Genomic DNA, 19534 nt, shown 5'->3' with positions numbered 1-19534 from the left:
TTTCTTGACATAACAAATGACAATACAGTAATAAAAACAATAATTAAATCTTTGGTGGAGCTGAAGGTTTCCACCAAAGTTCTCATTCTCTCCCTACAGAAATGCACTCGCACACACACACACACACACACACACACACACACACACACACACACACACACACACACACACACACACACACACACACACACACACACACACACACACACACACACACACACACACACACACACACATACACACACACACACACACACACACACACACAAAATACATTATTGTTGTGATACAAGTGCTGATTCAAATTAGTTGCTTACAATGTTGTCTTAATACAATTTCAGAGGAGTTAGTTATGAGTCTTGTAATTGTGATCTGGTGCTCAAAGTATTCTTTTCTTTCAAATTTAATTTTTTAATTAGTGTTTACTGACTCTATTTTGGAAGCTGCTAACATGTTAAAAAAAGATTTGAAAATTTTTTGTATCAAGTGAATGTAAAAAATGAAAATGTTCAGTATATAAATGAATTTGATGACTGTTTACAGTGTTAAATGAAAAAAAATCTAACCGAAGAAAACACTTCTTTAATTGCGACATTTGAACAATGTAATATTGTTTTTGAAAAACCTTGTTTCCATTACTATATAATAGGTTTATACTGACAGAGTAAGCTACTCTAAGTTATTGTATTCATAAAAATACAATAAATTTAGATTAATCTATAAAATGATTTACCTTATTAAGTTTGAAAATACATGCATATAATAAATTAAGTGACGTAACTAAAATGATTTTAGGTAACCTGACATGAGTCACAAGTCATTACTCCAAATAACATAGCTATCTTTAAGAAAAACAAGCATCTATACCAGGCTTACTCTAGAAAATGAGGAGTGAAGTCGTTTTTTGTTGTCTTCTTCACTGATACTGTTATATATCAGCATATGGAACCAATCAATATGAAGGTTATATCCAACCCTGCAAGTGACACCTTTATTTTGTTCACTGCATTGACAAGAGACTGACTGTATATTGAATATAACTTCTCACATAGAAAGCAATTTTGACTAGTGGCTTTTGTACTGTAGTTGCTTTACATGCATCACAACCATAAGAAGGATTGGGATGGGTAGTATTAAATATTTACCCTTAATTCATCTTTTATATCACATTTATGAATACTCTAGACATCATTAATCTTTTATTTTTGGATATTGATACATTGTGAAAAATTATTTTTCAGATTTTTAATTACAATAGTACAATTTTAATTGTGGAAAATTTAAGCTTGAATCAATTTTCACTTCCTTGTGAGTGTGATAAATAGTTCAAATTAACCAGAATTTGTACTATAATTAACAAGATTATTTGAAAAGTGCTGAGCTGACTGATATGAAATATCAGTCATAGAGTAATTCATAGATCTACAGGAATCATATACCAAAGAAGATTATTTTTTCATTGTTTGAAAATGAATTGCTGGAAGCAGAAAAGTTAACTCTATCACATTTGTTCTGGTGTGATGGTATACACTAATGTGCAAATTAGTCCAAAAAAAGGAAATTTTTGGTTATATCTATGTTGCAGCTTTACTACTTGACCACATTTATTCTTTAAGTTATCTGTATAATGTGATATTATTGTTCTTTGGTTATTTAGCAATTTTTATGTTATAAATAGTTTTTTGCATAAGTTTACTTCACTCATATCATATTTTTTTGTCCTGTGTGTGTTGAATATATAATAATGGACATAACTCCAAGAAAGTGTTCGAAAATTGTTCTCTTTCTAAGCATAACAGTATTACATAGTGACAAATAGCTTCTGAATGTGGAGTTGGACTAGGACAATTAATGCTATTTATGAGAATTTTTGGGCAGTAGTACAAAATGACTTTCAAAAATGAATTGTCATAAAAATTGACATCATTAAAACAATAATATCGGTTTGGTTTCATGATGAAGAAATAAAAAAAATGTGTAGTACATTTGTTGAATCAATGCCAAATCTTGTACGTGAAGTGATTAAGAATAAAGATATTCTAATACAAATAAATAAAGATAAATAAACAAATAAATATATTCTTGTGATTACAAGATATTCAAATTGTACAGGTTTGATTTTTGTAAAAAATAAAGTTACTTTTTATCTTGCTTGGATTAATTTGCACACTACTGTAGACGATATTGTAAATATAAATAAAGATTTATTACGAAGTTTGAAGATACAGGTAATTGAATGTGGAATAAATTTAGGCTAAGAATAACCATTTAGAGAATTATGAATTAACCAGGAGACAGGAGTAATTAGAAGCATATCAATACACAATTGAAGAAGTAAAAACAAATAGTAGCAAGAATATCAACAGTAAAGGAATATTTTAACAAGGGTAAATATTTTTCTTAAGTTATTGAACTTTTTTTGTTTATTAGTAGTGAAAACAACACCAAGAATTAGAAAAAGTTATTAAAAATAAGGGTTTGGAATGGTTGAAGAAAATTAATGAGTGATTAAATTAAGAAATGAAATCGTTTTTGTATGAAAAAGAGAGAAGGAATTATCTGTTGTTATCTTTAACAACTCATAAAAAGAAAAGTTACATATTTGATAATTTATAAAGCAATATAAAAATTAAAATAAGTAAAAGAAGCTAGATGCGATTACATCAGAAGCCCATGAACATCCTGTGCGAAAAGGTTCACTAAGAGTGAACCTTAGAAGATAGTAGGGATAGAAGTTAGTTGAACAACATAATAAAATGTGATTACAATTTAAAATGATTGTATATTAAACAATTCCCTTTCAGATTGATTGATTTTTTCTTCCAAAGGTATTTTGAGATAATTGCTTCTCCTTGTGGAGCATCTACTAATGATACCTTTCTTAAAAAGGTAAGGTATTTGTACATAATCGTTTAATATATTCTACATACATTATGTTCATTTTGTTTGTTGTTGTTTTGGTTAAATTTTGTGTGTTTGTAAATTTCACACTGGTCAAGAGTGGTGAAATCTTGGTTTTTACTTGATGTGTGTAATTTGCAAGTTGTTGTTAGTACTTTTGTATGTATGTTTATTTCTATGAAATAATTTGTAAAATTCTGTTGTTCTGTATACAGCCTCTGTGTGAGCGAGTGAATGTGTGTGTGTGTGTGTGTTTTTTTTTATTTGCATTTCTTAATGATTTTGTTGGTTGCTTTAAATGTGCTGCAGAACATATTTTCCTGAAAACATTTACATAGCCTTGATTGATGTTAGCATTATGTATCTCTATTGCTAAGTACATGTTTGATTTTGTTCTCTGTTTTATGTTTTATGTACCCATTAATCTGTGCTAGAAGTTTTATTGTATACTTATGATTATAATAATATATCAGTTTATAAATATTTAAATCGATAAAAATAATTTTTTTTTACAGAATAATTTACATGCAATAATACAAAATAAATTTACTTTTCCTCAATTTTGGAAAATATTAAAATCATATTTTATTAAAAAAGAGACTTGCTACTGGAATGTTCTGAATATATGTAAAATATTCTTTTAGAAAAAATACACATATATGAAAATAAATCTACCAACATTCTTCAAAGATAATTTACTAACAGTTATAATTACTGCTGATGAACAATGTATTATATGAATACATATTTATTAATGAACCTATAACACATTCTCAGTTAGATGTTTGTTCTTACATTGTTCTCATGTTGGAAAAGAGAGGTTTGGAAACAGAATTTTCACCATGAACTAATTTTAGGTTTAAAAACATTTTTTAACAAAATAAAACTGACAGAAAACTCAATAAAATGTAGGAAAAAGAATTGAAAAACTTGTTTTTCAATTCCTTTTTTACATTTTAACTTTTAGAAGTTACCGCTAAATAAAAAACAACTAACTACCAGCAATTTACTGAGAATTAAACTGGTGCTGACTTCAAAAGATAAAATTTAAAAATTGATAAAATATTTCCCCCGTTGTGTATGGTTTTATTATTTTTAATTTAATCTTTACTTAAATGTGAATAAACCTGAAAGAAACACTACTTATATGAAAAAAAGTGATTCTCAAGGAATAAAAAGTTGAAAAATCTGCCTCTTATTAAAAATAAGAAAAGGAATGCGTAGAGTTCATACGAAAAGAATTTTATTGAGCCTGAGCTAAGGATCTCTGGAATGCAGGATTATGTATTATTCTTTTACAGTAAAGTTTCTTAATAATTTTCCTGAGTTTTTATATGAAGTTAACTTTAATATCAAAATGATATTACACTACAAATCATTATGCTCTAACAACCTTTTAAACTGTTAAGCAATGATGAAGACAAAAAAGGAAAAAGATTATAAAATTTTCTATGTAGACAATGTAATATATACTTTTTTTTAAATCTTCTGCTAATATTACCTGGAAAATACTTACAATTGGATTTCCAAAAGGAACTTCCTCTATAAAATAAAAATCAATGAAAACAATCTATCTGGCATGGATTAAAGTTTGAACAGTTAAAGAAAAAAAAAACATATGGGTTGAATTAAGAATTTCTGTATCTTTCTCAAGTGGATTTTATCTCTGAAGTGTAAGCTTTATCTCCATTTTGATGGTTGACAATGCTATAAAAGAAAGCAAAGGATTTATTTTAAAAAAAAAACTATTTATACCTAGCAATAATGATTTTGAAAGTGACAATTTACAAAATACATCATATGCTATAAAAACAAATCTTCAGATTTGAGTTTTTGCAAAGGAACCAACCTGCTTGTAAAGCTCCCCAGCCTGCAGCCCATCCGAACTGTCCTAAGAAATCTTCACCCTTTTCAGGTAAGCAGATCGGTGCAATATGTGGCATATATTGTACAGGCCTATCCAGTCGTAAAACAGCAACATCAAATCGGTCAGCTTGAGGAGTGAATTTGAAATATGGATGGACACTGATCTTCCTTACACCAAATGTATAGGCAGGTAAGGGTTCCACTGCTGAGTTAATAACATAGTCACCCAGTGTTACTTGTACTTGTCTTGCAGAAGCTCTGGAATATGTAGTAATAATATATTATTTATTAATAAAAATTTACACTATTAGCACAACTCTAAATTTCATTTAATAAATTGCAGATAGTCTAATAAAACATAATACTACGGTAGTATAGTTTTAAGCTACTCACCTGGCTACACAATGACCTGCTGTAACTACATGATATCGATTAACCAAAGAACCTCCACAACGACTGGATCCAATCCTAATGTATGCCTAAATAAAAAAAAAGTTAAAGTTCGGTTTAGTTTGCATGTTCAAAATTTTCTTTAATTAAGAAGAAAGGTGGAAATGAAATTATACGGTGAGGTAATAGAAAAGTTATTAAGTTGATTGCAGTGTAATTTTATTTTAAGGTGAAGTTAAAAAAACTTTACCCCAGTGTAAGCTAGATTTTTCTCTGACTAAAGCTTCTTCAGAGACTGGTTCTGAAAGCAGCAGTTTACCAGTAAGTTTTGTGGTGTTAGATATAGAACTACGTTTGGATTAAGTTTTGAATGACTTTTCTTGTTGACGATGCTTTCAAAAGATATGTGATTTAAAATATATTTATTCGTTTAGATTGTTATTTTTATGTGCTTTTATAAATGTAGTTGGTTAAGTGTTTCTAGTTATCATCATTTATTGTTTATATAACAATAAAAGATGCTACCACAGATGTTGAGGGGGTAGTACCAAAGTCTCTGTTTTTCATTAGGAAGATTCAAATTCTAGTTAGACTTGGCATCTTTTCAGTCACAAAATTTGTTTCTAATGATTCAAAAACAAAAGAAAAGAAGCTATAATTAGTCGTAGGCCTGTTGATAAAATAGAGGAGAAAAAACGAATTAATAAATGAATAAAATATGTGAGATTTTCATGCTAAAATTTTAACAAGAACTTGAGTTGATTGTAATAATCAGAAAAAACACAATATATACCAAATTAAAATCTGTTATACTGTAGTTTACATTAATTTATAAAGAAACCAGCATTTCATCACTAAGAAACGAAACATTTCTTTAAAATATATAGTAAAAATATGGATTTTTAGCTTTATTCTCATAGAATTCAGATAATTACTTCGAATAACTGGGAATTCAAAAAAATTCCATATCCAAGTAATTTTTAATTATATATTTTACAAAATGGTTTTGTCAAATTATAGAGCTTAAAAAATAAACTTAAAAAATTGTTTTTTCCGTAAATTTAAAAAAATTTAAATGACTCCTTTTTGATGTTTAAACAAGTTCTTAATGAGATAATGTAAAACAGAAAGGGTCTTCTTATTTAATATTATATATCTTTTAACAGCTAAAATTTCGGGCCTTTTTTCATAATTCGAACTACAGTTTAATACAGATTAAAACAGATTAACTACAGATTAATAATTCGCTTCACAATTGCTGTAAAGCGTCTTATTTGGGGGGGGGGGGGGTCTTATTTTATTGTCCATTCATTTTTGTGTTGATCTAAGCAATTTCATTTCATTGTTGAAATTTAAAAAAAAAGGAGAAACTGATGAGAAACAAAAAAAGTTTTCGTGCTTACTAGTTTCTAACCTAACTTGAATTTATGCCAGTGTATAATGCACAAAATAATCTAAAAAGATATGCGATATTAACCAATAACGAATATATATTTTTTTCACTATTCTCACCCATTTTAGGCGTTTTTAGTCTAAATTTTGGGTTATCGACCATTTTTCAATCGAATCAACTATTTCATTCGAAATACTATAAATTCTGAAATTTTTGCGGATAATAAATATGCAAAAAAATTTGTTTACATTGATTATAAATAAAATTTAATGATCTCTTTAAAAAATGCCCTTTACTTAATGTGTTGTAAGTAGAAATAATAATTTTCATTTTTAATATAAGAATACTTTTCGAGAATATGCTGTCGTTTAAACCAAAGACAAACGTTTTTATTGATAGAGCACGCTATAAGCATTCAGTATTAAATAAATTCCATTCATTTTCAGAAATTTGAAAAAAAAAAAAAAAACATTAACTGCAATGTTTGAAATATGAATAAAAAGGATTTTATTAGTAAGAAAGGAACAAGTAAAATTTAACCAATTTTTAAGTTTGAATTAATTTTAAGAGATCTATGTTTAAGCATTACGAAATAATTAATTAAAACAAATCAGTGTGTATTGTATATATATATTTATACACTATTGCGATATAAAGACTGTAGAACTTTTAAAAATAATTAACTAGTTATTTTATATTTGGGAAATAATTATTTTACTTTTTTCGGGATCTGCGACCCTATTACGGTGCAGCGAACAGATGATTAAACATTTTTTAATTACTTAATTTTTTCGTTTAATTCAATTTTTGTTTTCGACCTCCTATTCTAATTAATGAGTCGCTACATTTCACTAATTTCTGTTGTAAAACTGTTTATTACTGTGAAAAAGTAATTTTGAAACGATTATTAGAGAAAAAATTGCACTGAATTCGCAACTCGAACTTTGGAAAAATCCAGTTTCGAAAAATATAAACATTTAGGGGAAATAATAAAAAAAAATGGCAGACCAAGACAAAATCGGGAAAACAGAGAAAGCGTACGAGTTAACTAAAAAGATCTACTATAAAAAAATGCTTTTTCAAAAATGTAAAAATAATACAGTATAACATTATAATTGAACCCAAAAATATTTACGCCTTGGAATGTTTAAACCTAAATTATAAAGGAGAAATAGAAGAATTAGAAAAAATGGAAGAATAATTTTTAGAAAAATTTTAGAGTCCACAACAGAGAACGAAAAATGAAGAATAAAAAATAATTCCGAAAAAAAAAAATTGAAAAAGTTTTGAATGCAATAAGATTAACGTTTGTACGGACATCGTTCAAGGATGGACAAAAAATATTAAGATACAGAAAAACTTAATATTAACTGAGTTCTCAGAATTCAGAAAAGATTAAAGGAAAACAGATCTCCGAAGAGGAAATGCAGTATAAGAAAAATAACAAAATTGGAAGGTTTCCAAGCCAATATCAAAAAATCACGTTCTCGGATTCATTTTTTTTCAATTTGTCAGATTGAATTTCATATAAAACCATCAAATTAGCTTACATTTTTGCGTCTCAATAAGTTTTGTATGGCTTCATTTCACTGGAGAAGATGAAATCTAGGCGAAATTTTTCGCCAACCGTAACTCGTTAACGAAGCGTTCTAGACCTATGTTTATTGTACTTTCTTCTTTATTTTTACACGTAGAATGAGCTGCCAAGGTTTCTGCATTTCCTGGTCTATTATTACTGTGTGAGCTGGGTTTGAATTGAATGGTTCGAATCAAACGAATGAATAATTTTACAAAAATAATAGAATTAAATTTACTTTAAATATAATAATACTAAATAAATTTCTGTTTAATAATATTGGGCTTCCCGTGGAGACTGCGTGTGAGGCTAGAGTGGTGAGGTACGCAAGCACCTCGTGGGAGGCTAGACCTATCATCACCATCAAATGGTAAAAAACGGGGTGCCCCTGGGGCGCTGTTTTGGGAGGTGCTCTTATAATATCTCTGCAAACAATCGTCCGATTTTCAAAATTGAAACGGGGTATTTATTAGTAGGTTGAAGGCTAACTTTTGATGCATTAAGTACACCCTCGACCGAACAGTCTCGGGTATTCAGAAATATTATTTAAAAATGAAAAATTATTTAAATGAAAAATTATTTAAATGAAAAATTACTTATTAAAACGTGTAAATAATTATCCGTTACGGTGCTGCACTTCTTATTCGGGCTACTAGGTAACGAGCCACTAAATTCTCATGTTCCTTTCTTACAGCGAGCCAAGATATTTTTCAGTAGAGACATTTTCAATAGAGGTCTAACTGAAATTGAATACAACATTTCGTGAGTGACTCATAATCAACGCCAAACAAAAACTTCTAAAGATAAATTTATGAAAATTTGTATACATGTTGTTCTAACGGTGTAACTGCACCCTAAAAAAGGATTTTTTGAAATTCCGAGTTTAAAGGGGTAAATTGGAATAACAATGAAATTTAGTATTTTTTTATTTCTCGGTAACAATTGAAGAAATCAACCTGATTTTTGGAGAGTGTATCTTCATGTGAATAAACCAATTTCTAGATTTTTGAAATTCAACTTGAAAGGTGCTGAAGAAAGGTAAAAAAAAATGTTGAACAATGATTGTAGATTTTCCCAATTCCGACTATATTAAACGAGATATTTAGTAAATTTGTGCTTGCAAATACTCTTCAGATAAATATTTACAAACCATTTTTGGGTTTTTTTTAAATTTCGATTTATTTAAGGGGTGCAAATGTATATGGGCGCTGTGGCTCCGCCAACACAAGCACTGCTACCATTACTATATGTGTGACTGGCAGCACCAGCCTCTGGTTACTAGACTAAAAACATTAAAAAAAATTGTCTGATATGGGAAACGCAAGTAACCATATAGCATGGGCGAAGCTGTGACAGGGAGTATACATATAAATACACATCTTAAGTCAAATTATTTACGCTTTGTGGGTATAAGTGATTCCATGTAGGATGATCATCGAGATGTAAACTAAATATCTGATTTTAGAATTTCACATTGCACACTGATGGACAAAAGCATCTTTTTAAATTTCATTTCTACTGCCATTTTTCGAAACAAATCCTATGACTAAAAGAATTTTTGAAGCCCGTTCCCACACACATAAGTGTTGGTTAAGTAGCAAACAGCTGCATTTCAGATGACCCACATAACAGATTTTAGAGGCAATTGTCTATTTTTCATTTTTCAAGTGTACTTTTCATGTACTTTGTCAGATTGTAATTACACTTTTATTTATTTTATACAAAAAGATTATTATGATTCTTATATACAAAATTTTAACGGTTGTATCCACAACTTTTTAAAACACATTTAGAAGTTTTAAAGATTTAACATTTTTTTATATATCATTACTTATATCTCATATTCTTTGCTAAGATTTGTTTAAAATCATGTCAAAGGCGTAATATAATAAAAATTACTGAAGTAAATAAAAAATCTCGATGTTTATTTTAAAAACCATTTAAATAATACTTTTATGCCAAGGTGACGATATAAGCCATGCTAATAGCCATGATGTTATAGCTTTGCACTTCTCGCTATCATGTTTTTGCTTAAAAAAGAATTGTGAGTGTATACACATATAGTATACACGTATAAGTAGATGTAAATGTTTTAAGCTACAAGTGCCTAGTAATAACAATTTTTTTTAATGAAAATGCCAGCGCTTTAAAAATTGGATAATTTTGGGTTCTCGATTTAAAATTTCTGCTTTTCAGCCTTTTTCTGTAAGAAAACTAAACCATGTTACATGGATAAAAACAGTAAATTCAATAAAATACAAATAAATATGGAGTTTATGTTAAAACTAAAAGAAGGATTGAAACAAGAATAAAGGAGCATTTGGATCAGTATAAATATAGCAGACCAGAATAATCGACTATAAATCAGTATTGCCTGGAAACTGGTTACAAATTTGTTTACTAGAAACTAAAGATTTAAAAAATGAACCTGATAAACAGGAATTAGATAACTGGGAAACTTTATTAATTGTGAGGAAGAAATTTTATTTTTAAAAAACAATAGGGGACAAATGTTCAATTAGCTTAAGTTTAAATTTCTTAAAATCTTTGACTGAAAACTTTTATCCTCGCTTTAAAGTTTTGTTGTATCTCTTTGATCGGTTTTAGTTTCATGCTGTATTTATTTTTCTTGAGATAAATTTTATCTACACAATCTATAAAAGAGGGCTGCATTTATTAAGTCTGTGATGGGCAATCTGAATTGGAGGTGAAATGGTTTAGATGTTTTTAAAATTAAATTTACACTTTCTGTTTAGTCAGGCGTAAATCTACACTTACACTGAATAATAAACCTTTACTCTACATTTCAGCTTTTAAGTCTGTTTGGTCATCTGGAATTGAATTAAGGGGAATATCAAGGCCCTCAATAAGAAACACCATCTAGAGATTCTTATAAAAATTTCTATGAACAATCAAGTACCAACTTGGTACATCTCATAAGATTGTAGGCAGGGACACTAATTAAAAATGTCCAAATCAAGTAATTACAGGTGAAAAAGAATAAGAAGTACATGAAAACCTGCTGGACAATAGTAGCATTTAAAGCGCATGAATTGATTTCATCCAAAGAGGTTTATTTTAACCAATAACATAGAAAAAAAGATAAATATTAGATAGAAAAGATAAAAATAAATACCTATTTTATAATTATTTAGTAATAATCAGGTTATCTTCAATCAGTATAACCTTAATTAAAAAAATACTAGTAATTAAAATAAATTTAATTTCAAACAAACTACTCATTGTTTCGAAGCAAATAATGCAGATATCATACAATGTGGTAAAAAAAGTTTTATAAGTTATGGATTATGTGGTAAAAAGGGATTATAAGTTAAATAAAGTTATTAAAAATTATAAAATATTACAGTGACACAAGGCTATGAATATACGATATTATGCAAGGAAATTTAAATAATTTTTAAGCTGTGGTAGGCCCATATAGAATCTCTCTTTTTGAATTCTAAAATTTTAACATCTGATTCTATCAACCTCAAAAATTCAATAACAACAATTTCATATTATTTTTAACAGATGTTTCTTTTTGTTTTAGTTCGCAATACTGGAACTGCCATTTTAAATTAAAAATATTAATAGTAGTTTTGGATCCAGTAATCCCACAAACCATGTTGTGAATTTTTTAATTGTTTTTAATATTTTCAAAATTTTAAGAAACGAATTTTTGAGTTAAAAAAAATTGACTAGCAAACTTTTTCAGTAGGTAAGGTTTTAATTAATTATGTTTAAAAGATAAAGTAAAAGGTTTCATCAAAATAAAAAATCACCAGTAAAATTTTTTGGTTTTTTTTTTAGTTCAGCTACCTTTTTGTCTAATTGCAATTTACTATATGCTCTATTTTCAATTATGAATTTGAAACTAATCTTTTTCAAATAATTAAGAATAAAAAAAAAAATATATTTTTCTTATAAATTTGAATTTGGTGCTGTCATAAAGAAGAGTTCATTTGAGAATAAAACTGTACATTATCAAAACAATTTCTCATCATTATTAGGTATTAGGTGAAAGGATATCAAAGTTACGTTGTGAAAAATGCTCCTACTGTCATGGCTATGTCAATGCTACTGCAGAGGAATTTATCTTAACAAAAAACATCTCTAGCAGCCCAAATATTAAATGTTTTTTCACTTTTCTGATAAAATACAATTTAAAGAATAGTGTACAAAGTTTAAAATAAAATAAAGATAATACTGTCTGTTGTACAAATTAAAAATGGTGAATAAAATTCAATTTGACGTTGTTGCATGCTTTTATACAATATATCTATCTAGATGGAGAATAATAAAAAATACATTATTAGATGGGAGAAACTTACAGAATGAAAGTATGTAGAAAATAAAACAATAAGGATAATTAAATTATAGTAATATCCTTATTACTATAATGAGTTTACCTGCCATGGGAAGCTTCCAAAACCAGCTTCATCTCCTCCAACTATCCTTCGTTGTGCACCTTGCTTTGCTACTGGGACACCACAACCTATAAAATCATTAACATTATAATTATCCATGAGTATAGCGAACTGATGAAATCACTTACATGATGGATGTTCATGTAACTTAATTTATTCTATAATTTTATAACAGAATACCATGTTAAAAAAAATATATATATAATAAAAAATATATTTTATAAAATGGCTGTGTAAGAGATGGAAGAGAGAAAACTGTATAACTAAATAAACATGATAAATTATTTTATGAGTTATTAATTCTATCCTCCAGTTACTGAAATGTGGTTGTTTAAAGAATAGATTTACCATAAAAAAATCACACACTTTTTTTTACTTCGTAATATTTTCCAACTAATGAAATGTATATATTTCTTGTAACATCTGATAAAAAGTAGTTTTCCTGATTTACCTTATTTAGGTTTAGTATATAATTCCCTTTACAAGTTACTTCTTGAAACCACTACTGATATGCTCAGGAATGATATTAAGATAATAAAATGATAATACTGATGAAAATAACTTGCTACTGCTTTTTGGTATAAAAACTGATTGCTTTACTACTCTAATGTGTTTTAGAATAGGGTTTTTGGTACTTCTGAATTAAAGGGCCATTCAATTTTTAAAATGTTTCTTATTTATTACATTAATTACTTCTGTGCTGAAGAAGTAGTGTTATATAATTATTGTATTTAGTTCAAATATCACTTTTGAAGTGATATCTAAAACAAGTTAGGTTATTTTCAAACATAACGTAATGCTCAGTTTGCTCACTAACCTTGTCTAATTAACATTAAATATACAAATTATATACAACTTATTAATAACAAAAGTGACATTTAAACTAAATACAATAATTAACATAAAATATACCAACAGAAAACAGTGAAAATCGAGTAGCTCCGAGTTAACCCAGAAGTACCAGATTTTTGAAAGATATCATACAATATTTCAATAAATAAAACCATATCACTGGTTAAACAATACTGGATGATGTTGAAATTTATTAATGGGTACCGATCATAATAACTGATACCTCTTAGCATAAAGAAATAAGTTGGTTTTAATTAGGTAAGGTGCAATAATCTCCATAATCCAAATTTAACTGGTTTTCTCATTTTTGTAATACCTTTTGTTAATATTTAAAACTATTTAATACACAAATTATTATTTTCAGTTGCTTTTTGTTTTAATTTTCTTGTTGGTTTTGATAAATATTCTCATTTTTCCCAGTACATTGATTTTATAATAATTCTTTCAAATGGACCATCATGAATTGTATTATTAATGACTAGTTGAAAGACTGGGAAATACATATAGGAGCTAATTACTAAAAAAAAAAGGACAAGTTTTAAATTTAAATTAAAAAAGTGTGCATTTACATTTATTTTGGCTGAATTAGGATTAGGACCATTTAGTTCAGTAGATTTTTTATGAACAGTTTATAGAATTGTTGCTTTTTTGCTCTACTATGATTTACTGAGATTATGTGCATAGATGTAATACTTCAGCTTAGTGAATTTTGATAAACCTATTAATGTTTGTATTAAAGAAACCACTAATGACTTCATGTGGAAAATTATTTCCAAAATTCTGTATGTAAATTCTAATAAAAAAAAAAGAAAATGAAAACAAAATATGTTTTTTATATGATGGATTTTCATTAAGTAAAGGCTTCATACATAAACTATTAAATTGTAATAATAAGTATACCTAGATTAAAATATATTTTATTCTTCTGAAATTAAGTTAAAAATTTTAATTTGTATTATTATAATAAGTCAAGAATTAAATTCAGATGTTCTATTCATGCAGTAAGTTTACTTATCAGTTTTCAAAATTCCAGCAAAAAAAGACATTTAATAAATAGTAATTTTTTTAAAAATATTTGCTTCATTTCTGTTTTTATATTAATAAAAACATGATGTGCTGTAATCTGTAATGCTGTAATACATGTATTTACTATAACATAATCAACGATTCATCACATTGAATCAATAGAAGAGACTGGTGATATAGCTGTTGTATATCACAACTCAATATGATGGTTGTATGATACTGGTAAGACAAACAAAAGATGTTGGGTCCTGAGTAAGATTGTAAACTGAATCTTTCATAATCAGGTGGTTTTACAACTCAGTTGTGGAGTGTTTCAGGAAGTTCAGGAGTGTTTCAGTATGTGGTATTTTGGAAATAGAAGATTGTGAGAAGGAAAACATACCAATTTTTAAAATCAGATTTAAGAAACAAATCCCTATAGATCGTGGAAGTGAAATAACTCTAGGTGCAGTTTCCTCCATGATACTGGCTGGATTAGTGGTTAATGATGGTTGTAGATGTACTCCTTAAGAAAGGGGAAAAAGATGTTGACAAAGTGCAACTGAAATATATAGCCAACTTAAAATATTTCTTCTGTAATATCAAAGGTGAGGAAGTGTTTTATCAACAGCTTATTATCAACAGATAATAAGCTGAAACTTAAGGTATATTTTATCTCATTCAATTTAATTTTGTATAAATACAGTATCACCAATTGGTTTTTGTTCACTCATTTTCTCCAGGATTACAAGTGTAAGATTGGAAATCTTCATGCAAATGATAGCCTCATTTAGTTGATCATGAGATTATGATCATGGTTCTTGTCAATCATTTTGATGAAGAAACGTAACTCTTACTTTCTGTACTGCTTTTATATCAATCTAAAAGTTGAAACAGATTTATAATTTGTTGTAGAACTTGATGAAACATGATAACTTTTTAAAGTTATTAATTATGTACAAGTTCCTTTCAAAATACTCCCATTTACTTTCATAGGATATTTCAAAGTTAATTAGCAGCTCCTTGATCAATTTTATTATTGATGATAAATATTATAATAACAGTGGCAGTAATGTTAATAGTACTCATCTTAAAAATGTTAGGAAACCCCTTAGTTATATAATCAAACAATATATTTTATCTATGATGTGTTTGCTTGTTTAATATGTTATTCACATCAAATTTTGCGTGTTTGTAAATTTCATATTGTTCAAGTGAGCTGAGTGTTCATTGTGGATGCTATCCTGCTTTTATATCCATGGAAACCAAACTACATACAATGAACTGAACGACAATATGTAGAATTTACATAGAGCAAATAAAAATCAAGATTTCAACACACTTTAACAATATGAAAGTTACAAACACACAAAATCTGGCCAAAACAATGTATTAAATGAATAAACACAACATAAATTAATTCAGTTATTTACTTACAGGTGTATAATTACTTATAGAAGGGTGTCATAACCTGAAAACTCTACAGAAGAAAATGATGTTAATTAGCTTTGAGAGGTTCTATGAAAGAAAAAGTTCCAGTATTTTGAAATAAAGTAGTAACAATTGATCATTTTATAGACATTTAATTCTGCTTCACTGCACAAAATGAATGTAAAATTTAGAAATTAAATGTTTATGTATACATGTTATTAGTAATTCAGAAATTTATAAGTTATGTTAGTTACTTAATGAAGTTGTATTTTTGTTTACAAATCTTCTCACCTTTCACCACAGTTCTGATTCCATTTTTGTTGAAATGTTAAAAAACAACTTATGAGTATAATAAAAAAAAATCATGCTATTTTTTATTACATTTATATTTAAATATTTATTATAAACATTTGTTGCATTAAAGTATACATTTAAATAAATCACAAAATTTTCCACCAATTATTTTCTGCACAGTAACATTTCAGTTTGTCAAATTGTACAAGGAAATTGCAAGACCCAATGATCAAGACCATGGAGATATAAACAGTATGAATAAAAATAAACTTATGTTGTAGCGGGCACGAGCACCTGTCATGTCAACTGAAGATTTAATTAAATGTTATGCTTTTGTTGTTGCTGTTTTTGTAATGTTAGTTTGATTAGACGTGAATAGTAATTGTAATTGCATTAAATTTGTAAACATCATTGTCTTGTCATTTGTATAATATAAAATTGCTGTTCAAAAAATTAAATAATACAAAAAATTGTGTTTATGTTCATAAACTGATTGGAAGTGTTCATAAAATCATTCACATACATTACCTACCAGATCACCAAGCTATTTGATAGGAGGAAGCGATAATCCTCCTTTCCTACTGCCCTTTAGTGACCCCTGTTGATGAATACAAATAGATTTTACAGTTGTTTAGTTCATTTTAATTGTATTTTATCAATTTTTTTAACAAGTCTTTGGCTTTCACTTTCTATTATAAGTTTAGTTGTTTAGATTTGTTACAAAGGTATGATTAAAAAGTTTACGTATGAAGTATATTTGTATAAAAAATTATTTTTATTTATAGCAATATTTTTAATACTTTGTGTAAAGATTAGTATGAATAAGTATATCATTTTCATAACCTAAAAAATTATATTTTCTTCCCATAAACATTATTAACAAATAATAACAGATCACGGGTTCTGAATAAGACAGTACACTGTATTCCTTAAATCCTGATGGTTTCTCAACATCAAATGGGTACAGGTTCCTGAAAATTGAAGGATGTGAAGTAAAATAAAATGCCAATCACTGAAGTATTGCTTAGTAATATTAATAACAGTCAGTTTACTTTGACTACCAAAGCTAAAAAATGTTGTGTGCAGTTTTACTGTATTTTGTTGGAATTTATTAGTGGTTAATGACCACAGCAGTTGATGTAACTAAAAGTTTTGCAAAAAAACACAATTTTGGTCAACTTCAAGATGCATCTCCATTTTTGGCAACACAGATAAGATAAACTTCACTCCCAACTAACCAGGTTAATGATTATGAAAAGAATAATTAACTGTTAAAGAAAAATCTTTGAAAATTCAAAAAATAATTTAAAAATTTATGTTGTTAATTGGAATTTACATTAAAATGCAAAGGTTAACAATGAATTTAAAATTACATAATTATAAAATAAAGTTAACAAAGACATGATGATTGCTTTTCTTTAACAGTAAATCAATATTCTTTTATGCATAATTTCAAAAGTTGATATATGCCCAGTAATACTATATATATATATATATATATATATATATATATATATATATATATATATAAATAATGTAAACAATATTTCCTTTTATAAATAATATATTAGCAAGAACACAATATTTCCTTAAAATTGGTGTTAAATGTTTTAAAACAGTTGACAATAAATTTTTGTTTCTTTTTAGTAAATCTCTTTGTTTTCCATATAATGTAAAATCCGGATGTAAATGCAGATTTGTCTCTTAATAAAATATCATAATTCAGAAATTGCCAATATAATTTAATAATAGGTGGCCTTATTTTTGCTATTCTTTGCAGTTTTTATTATCAATATTGAATCTTTTAAAATCTTTAATAAACCAGCCTAGTTTAAAAATCTCTATAACAATTTTATACGTGTTAATATTTTAAAAAAAAATTATTAATTTGTTTATATAATTTTATGGATACTGAGAGTACCATGGACAATTGTGTTCTTTTGGAAGGATTAGAAGGCCATTACTTGAAGCATTTTAGCTATTAGGCTTATTATACAGTTAATAGATCAGAATTACAGTTCCTAAATTGGTCCACATGACATCCCTCCAGATCACATTGAGGTTGCTTTAAATCCAAGTATGTTCTGCATGGTCATAGCAGGATCTGACCTACATTCACAGAATCTAAAGTGGGGACAAAGGATAAACAGAAAAAGAGAATAAGGGATTAAAGGAAAGATAAGATGGTAAGAAAGGACAGCCTACTGCAGAAAAACAGCGACATCACATAAAATCCCAAATTCAGAGAATAGCTCAACGCCTTTTTCAGGCAACAGATATTTCTACAATCCCTAGGGAGATAACAGGATTGGGGCCGCTCATTACTGATCCCTGATATTAATGATTCTATTTTGATCAGTTTATTTATATACAATAACAAAACTTGGTCTTCCTTCATCATTTAAAGAGCAACCCAAGAATAAATAGGTTTAGGCTTTCTAAAGGAATGATTACACTCATAGCTGGATTTGTCTTTTGAGTGATAGTATTCAGTGAAGGTTCTGTGAACAAACTACAAACCAGTTAATATATCTCCTGGATATGTGAGAGTAGAGATTAGATTATTAAATTTTTCATGTTCTACTTGTACTATGGATCAGTAGCCAAAAAAATTCAGATTCAGCTAATGAAAAATCATGTATAGAGTCTTTAATAATGTAATTACTAATATACAGTTCATGAATACAGTTATTTTATTTAATTATTAACAAAAAATCACCAATGAATACACCAAAATAGCAATCTTAATATAAATTTACCAACTTTATAAAGCTTTTCATCAGTTATAAAATACTGTTAGATAATAGATTACCATAATTACATGCAAAAACAGAGATTCAATAGAACAGTTACTGATTTTGAATCAACGGATTATAAAGAGTTTTTATAAATTGGTAAATTTATATTAAATTTGCTATTTTGGCTACTTTGGTCCATAAGTGGTCTTTATTAATAATAACACACTAGACAACATGTTTAAAAAAATTATATATATTATCTTGTATGCAAGTTATCGTATGCGAATGGGAGTACACAAGATCAACTTTAGTAGTTAAATATTGTAAACCAAAAAGCAAGAAAATATTGTTAAAAAAAAACTATGTAAATATATTTTTTAAGTACATCTCATCCACTACACTGGAAAATCTTTCTTTTGAATAAGAAAAATATGTGTTTTTGCTGTTATTTAGTATATTTAGCAGGCTTCTGAATAATAATTATTTTCTTAATTTATTTGTTTGGCCAATCAAAGGAATTATCACTAAATCTATGAAGGAATATAAAATAAAACATATGTATATATGAATTTCATTGATCTTCATTCTCTATTTCATTGTTTATTTTACTTTAACTCATCATATTATTGCAAGTAACATGGCTACACATAAAAATGAGTAA

At 27.5% G+C, this 19534-nt stretch overlaps 1 protein-coding gene across 1 annotated transcript in view; it reads right to left on the bottom strand.

The window, feature by feature from the left end:
- Nucleotides 1-19534, bottom strand: part of LOC142323674 (chymotrypsin-like protease CTRL-1) — a 57791-nt gene that overhangs the window by 18266 nt on the left and 19991 nt on the right. Inside the window, exons 3-5 of the mRNA XM_075363754.1 lie at nucleotides 12536-12621; nucleotides 5161-5246; nucleotides 4751-5025 (exon numbers count right to left, since the gene is read on the bottom strand). Coding sequence (XP_075219869.1) covers nucleotides 4751-5025; nucleotides 5161-5246; nucleotides 12536-12621 — 447 coding nt within the window. The remainder of the gene's footprint in view (nucleotides 1-4750; nucleotides 5026-5160; nucleotides 5247-12535; nucleotides 12622-19534) is intronic.

This window comes from Lycorma delicatula, chromosome 4 (assembly GCF_047948215.1).
Source record: "Lycorma delicatula isolate Av1 chromosome 4, ASM4794821v1, whole genome shotgun sequence".
Taxonomy (NCBI): domain Eukaryota; kingdom Metazoa; phylum Arthropoda; class Insecta; order Hemiptera; family Fulgoridae; genus Lycorma; species Lycorma delicatula.
Note: the sequence above shows the minus strand (reverse complement) of the source record. Positions and strands in the feature narration are given on the sequence as shown.